Source organism: Panthera tigris, chromosome A1, assembly GCF_018350195.1.
Source record: "Panthera tigris isolate Pti1 chromosome A1, P.tigris_Pti1_mat1.1, whole genome shotgun sequence".
Classification (NCBI taxonomy): domain Eukaryota; kingdom Metazoa; phylum Chordata; class Mammalia; order Carnivora; family Felidae; genus Panthera; species Panthera tigris.
In genome coordinates, this window is record NC_056660.1 from 84704437 (window position 1) to 84710436 (window position 6000).

General features: G+C 47.4%; 1 protein-coding gene and 1 pseudogene across 1 annotated transcript in view; one reads left to right on the forward strand and one right to left on the reverse strand.

Moving 5' to 3' along the window:
* Positions 1-5741, forward strand: part of LOC122231168 (protein FAM71C-like) — a 28777-nt gene extending 23036 nt beyond the window's left edge. Inside the window, 5 exon segments of the mRNA XM_042958431.1 lie at positions 509-676; positions 2806-3008; positions 3766-3866; positions 3869-4026; positions 4763-5741. Coding sequence (XP_042814365.1) covers positions 521-676; positions 2806-3008; positions 3766-3866; positions 3869-4026; positions 4763-4915 — 771 coding nt within the window. The 5' untranslated portion in view covers positions 509-520 and the 3' untranslated portion in view covers positions 4916-5741.
* LOC122232441 lies at positions 2253-2347 on the reverse strand (annotated as a pseudogene).
* Positions 5742-6000: the final 259 nt, after the last annotated feature.

A 6000-nucleotide genomic window follows, 5' to 3' on the forward strand; every position in this document is an offset into this window, starting at 1 on the left:
AAAGCCTTCCGAAGGGTGGAGTAAGTGAAAAGCTCACATAAAGTGGTTTGTCTTTGCTCAGATGGAAGTGATGGACACTTTTCTTGGGCGTGGTGAGTCCACAGTGAAAGTAGTGAGCTGTTTTAGGCCTGAGGTCTGTGAGAGAGTCAGGAGCCAGCAGGGACTGTGTGCACAGTTGTGTGTCATTCACTGCACAAGGTCGTGCAAGTCATTCACTGCACAAAGGCAGCTGGCTGAGGGGTGAGGGGAGGGGTCTGCAGTCTGGCCTGTGCTCTGGGCTGTGTGGTCGTCCTGGTGCTGGGGATGCCTTCCTCTGGCTCTTACACAGGCACCACATGCTGACAGACTGTATAGGGCTGGGGGCCGAATCTGCCCAAAGGACTCCTCTGTCTGAATCACAACGCTACAGGATGTGTGTGCTCATGAGCTCCTTGTGTGGGGAGGCTGGCTGCAGGAAACTAAGTTTAAGGGCAAGAAGTAACCTGCCTCCCTTTTCTTGGTGTGTTAGTGACAGGCAGCCATGGACAGCGACCTGAAGTTGCTGTGTGATGGCTCCCGAAGCTTCCAGATGTTGCACATGTTCAACAAGTCTGTGGGGAAGCTGCAGGGGCTGCTGTGCAAGGGGGAGTACGCCCTGCTGAAGCACCTGCTCATATTTGAGAGTGACTTTATACAGGTGAGGTGCCCCACCCCCTCCTCCTCCCTCCCTTTCATTCTTTTCTGTCCACAGCAATTTATTGAAGACCTGCTACATGCTGAGTGCACAGAGAGTCTTCAGTGACATCTCCAGCAGGTAGAGGAGACATACAGTTGTTCTGTTTTGTTTTTTTCACTTACTTATGTACACACCCAGTTTTACCAGGTGGCTGATCCCTCCCATACTTGCATCAGAGGTATTATTGTTTAGAGGAAAACAAAAACCAAACATGAATATGGTTTACTCTTCTGGACACACTTCCCTTGTTGCATTTCCATTTCTCCCCAGTTACCACTATCTCAAATTTGGTCATTATTCTCATGCAGGTTTTGTCCTTTCCTATATATTTACTTATTTTTTTAAGTTTACTTATTTATTTTGAGAGAGAAAGAGCAGGGGACAGGCAGAGAGAGAGAGAAAGAGAATCCAAGCAGGCTCCACGCTGTTAGTGCAGAGCCTGATGTGGGTCTCGAACTCACAACCGCAAGATCATGACCTGAGGTGAAACCAAGAGGTAGAAGCTTAACCGACTGAGCCTCCCAGATGCCTCTGTCCCCTTCTATATGCTTACTAAATGCTTTATGACTCTGGCAGGCACAGTGCAGTCTTCTCATCTCGTACATATGGATGTTCGACATGATTTCACACGGGCTGTGCCATTTGCAGCTTGCTTTTTCTCGTTCAGTGTGTCGTAGGAACTTGAGGCTCCACAGTTCTTCTTATTTTTCTGATTATCTCCAATATCCAAAGCAAAAAGCAATTTGGTGTCCATTTCCTGTGAGCCTCACAACAACCTTCCTATGCAGGCACAACAGACATCCCCATTTTGCTCAGGAGCAAACTGAGTTCCAGAGAGTAAAGTGAGTTTCTCAGACCATCAGGTGGCTGAGGCCCAGGTTTTCTGGATTTCAGCTCAAGGAATTTCTAGTCTGTACTGGTTTCTGGATGAAGGTGTGGGTCATGGCAGTACAAACCAGATGTTGGGTGTGAGCAACTACACACCTTGTGAGTGTGGGAGAGGAGGGGAAAGGAAACACATGAGGACCAGCCAGGGAGCTGCATGATTTATCATTGATTCTCAACCTCGACAAGTCCTTGGAATTACCCACAAAGTGTAGGAAACACTGTACCCAGTACCCACTCCCAAGATTCCTGTGGAATGACTAAGGCTCTCTGGGCAACAGACGCGTCTGAGCTTCCAGGTGATTGAAATGTACAGGCAGGATTAGGGATCAGTAAACACATGCAGACACAAGACACAAATGATTAATCTTGCTCAACTATTTGACAGTTTGGCGTAAGTGGTTGCATTATGCCCCTTTATCCTTAAATTCTTCATGCATCTTCTCAGAACTTGGACTTTTGCTTATGCAACCATGATGCAATTTGTTGAAATTTGATATTGATAGAATGTGTGTTACATTTTCTCATTTGTCTGAATAATAGCTGTATTTCCTAATCCAGAATCATGGATTACACTTGATTGTCACACCTCTTTAATCCTTTAGTCCAGAATGATCCCTTTGCCTTTCATTGTTTTTTTGCATTAGAATTTTTGAGGTGAAAAAGCTTTTTAAAAATAAAAATTAATAAAACGTTCATTTTGCACAAACTCTACACTTGATCTTAGCCAAAAGGCTGAGAAGCGATATTTTGGGGGGAAAATTCTAAATTTGTTTACTTAGACACTTACTGAGAAGTGCTCGAGTTATGTCCAGTGTCTTATTATTGAAATTATGGTGATGAACAACTTTGTGTGTGTGCAAGTAAATGTAGAATACATTTTCAGAAGTTGAATTGCTGGGTCTTAAGCTGTGCATGTTTTTGTTATTTTAATAGTGATCACATGCACTTCTAGGTAGGAAAATAACACATGCACCTTGAGGAAGGGGGGTTTGGCTCCTATGACAGGTCATATTGCAGAGGGAGATGTGAATCAGTTCTGTTGATACAGGGCTTGAACTACCTGTGAGGGAACGCTACCATCCCTTTGAGTTCTTGCCACAGGCCAATAACTGCGGTGGCCACTTTATTTAGGAGTAGAGCAGAGGAGTGCAGATGCAAGAGAATGTAAGATAAGGCCCTTTTCCTGTTTCTTCCAACAACAGATCAACAAAAGAGGAGAAGTGATTGATGTGCACAACAGCGTGCAAATGGTGACAGTGGGCATTGCATACACTAGCCAAAACCTAACAATACCTGATATCTTGTTGCTGGCACAGCCAGCTGTGAGCTATGCAGTCAGTGCCAGAAATGACCAAGATACCCAGGGAAAGGGCTTCAAGTCCACAAAGAGCTTGGAGCTGACCAGGTGAGTCCAGGAATTTTAGTGCCTCCCTGTAAGATGTATCCAGGAGGAACATGACCATCAGGCACATGATTCCCCATAACACAGAGCCCTCCGTGGCCAGACCAGTAGCGGTGGGGTGGATTCAGAGGAGGAGAAATCAGACACAGCTATAGGATCCACAAGGCTTTGTTGGGAAAGTGGTTGTTGATTATGTAAGAAGTGTTATGGGAATAAGACTGGAAGAAAAGCTGGGAAAAAATAGTAGGAGGCCTTGCATGGCAGTGAGGGGTTAATTCCTACAGTTTTGGGAGGTGGTCAGGAGACATCAAGGTTTTTTTTTTATTTTTTTTAACATTTATCTATTTTTGAGAGATAGAGAGTGTGTGTGAGCAAATGGGGGAGGGGCAGAGAGAGAGGGAGACACAGAATCTGAAGCAGGTTCCAGGCTCTGAGCTGTCAGCACAGAGCCCAACATGGGGCTCTAACTCATGAACCATGAGATCATCACCTGAGCCGAAGTCTGATGTTTAACCAACTGAACCACCTTGACGCCCCAGGAGCCATCAAGCTTTAGTCAGGAGTGCGATGAGTTAAATGATGTACCCTGAATTCAGACTGCACCTGTCAGTGCTAAGGAGGTGGATGTGAGGGCTGAGATCAAGTGGACAGGACTCATGGAATGCTTCAAGAGAGGATTAAATTCTGACTAGCCCTAGAGATCCCCTTACTCCTCCTTCCCATCTGCCCCAACCTAATCCTCCACTTTGCTCCCCAACAGGCTGCTTCCTTTGAAGTTTGTGAAGATATCCATCTACAATTACAAAAAAAAAAAGTTCCACTTGAAGCTTGTAACTGGACGCTCTTTTTACCTACAATTGTGCATCCCCCAGATGCAAAGGAAGATCTGTTTGCATGCTGGGAAGACTTAGTGTACCTGCGGAGACCACCAGTAGAGGCTTACAGTGGGACCCTGGCCCAGCCAGCGGGTGACATCATCTCCATTCCTGTGCTGGAGGGGGAGAACAAGAAGAACCCAGCAGTAAGTCTCTGCAGAGACTCTTGGAGAAGGGCCAGGGTGATTTGGAAGAGCTGCTAAGTCTCCTCCAGGCTCCTCTCTGAGGCTCAGCGGGAGAAGGCATTTCATTTGGAAGGATTCAGGCCAAATAAGGCACCGTGTATAGACTTTCCTACCTTGGAAAGGTTCCAAGTACTTCTGAATATCTGTGGTCCCTTAGATGTCACCTCCTCTAATCTCATACCCAGTGTTGTAATGCCCTCAACAGCATCCCCGCTGTCCAGTGCATTCTGGAATGATGACCATGACAGCCCAGGCAATCTGATCTGCTGTGGGATACTTTCAAATAGTAGAAAGTCTTTCCTTGATTTCTGTATACATCTGTGGCCTGGCAGCATGCCCTGTGTATATGTGCACATTTTGTTCTTAAGCATAAGACTGTAAAATGGCATAGCTCTTGACCAGCAGCCTCACTTTTAGGAATCTGTTTTGCAGAAATGCTAAGACGTGTATGAGATAAAAGTGTGAGGATGGTCGCTGGTGAATGGTAGTGGTTCTTTTCTGGCAGTGGAACTATGCGCAAAAAGTGGGGTGAGTGCTGTGGGGGTGCAAGAGCAGGGATTACTGCATCTGCTGGACTTGATGACCTCAAAGTCTCTCCTAATTATAAACTCTTGAGTGGTTTGCTTCAGGAAGGCAAGTGACAGTCCCTTCCAGTCTCACTTATGCTCTTCTCTGCTTCCCTGTTTTCTCCACTCAGCACAGGCCATGGAGCTCCACAGAGAAGGGGACCAAGATCGGCTCAGCATCCAGAGCCTTCCCATGGTTGCTGATGTGTCTGCAGCCACGTCTGTTGCTTACACTGGTGGGGAAGGAGTCGAGCAGCATGGTTCCCACACATGCTGTGTGCTGAGGAATACACAGTCTTTTCTGATCCCAGCACCCACAGGGCCTGACTGCTTGGCAGCTCCAGGGGCACCGGTAACTCTCAGGGGCAGCAGTGTGGTTTCAGGAGGCCAGACCATCAGCAGACCTGTTACAGAGACCACTGAAGGCTCGAAAGTGGAAGCCTTCATGTCAGCCCTTCAGAGGGAAGGCAATGTGAGCAGAGTCTCCCAGCTCCAGGTGGAAGCCTCAGGGCAGAGAAAGGAAAAGGAACAAACTCCCACCCAAAGGCCTGACCATCTCGGTAGGGTTGGGGAGGACAGTTCTTCCCTATCGTCACGTAGAACTACTTGGGGAGAGAAAACAGAGGAGCAGAGCAGCCTGCAGGGCCAAGGACACGGCTCCCCCTTCCCTGAATATTCCAGGCTCAGCTCCACCCTGAATGGGTCCTGGTGGGTGCCCATATATCCCTCCCTTCTTGCTTTCTGTTGGCTTTACCTCATTCACTCATTTTCAGATGCCTAGGACTCAGGTGTGCAAGGTGAATCAGGGTGAGGGAAAGGATAGCCTAAGTAGCTCATGGTACAGGAGAAGGAACTGGACCCTCTTTTTCTCACTGCAGAGAATCCCAAATGCTAAAATCACGGATAGCACAGGAAATGAGCACCATAATCAGAAAACATATTGTGAGTTTGGTGTGGACTGGCTATGCCCCTCTCTGAACTGTGAACTCTGAGAGTGAGGGGACATGCATGGAGGTCACCTCCACTGTGCAGTGAGCAGATAGCTCCTCAGGAAGAAAACTAAAATTCCCCTCCTCCTCATCCTCCTCCTCCTCCTCCTCCTCCTTCTTCTTCTTCTCCCTTTCCCTCTCTGTCTCCCTCTCCCACTCCTCCTTCCCTCATCTTCTTCCTTCTCCTTCCTCCTCCTCCTTCCTCCTCCTCCTCCTCCGCTGCTTTTCTTCTTCTTCTTCTTCTTCGTCTTCTTCTCCTCCTCCTCCTTCTCCTCCTTCTTTGTCTTCTTTCATCTTCTTCCATCTTCTTTCTCCTCCTCCTCCTTTTTCTTCTTCTTTGTCTTCTTTCATCTTTGTGGGAGGCCGGGCCCCGGTGCCAG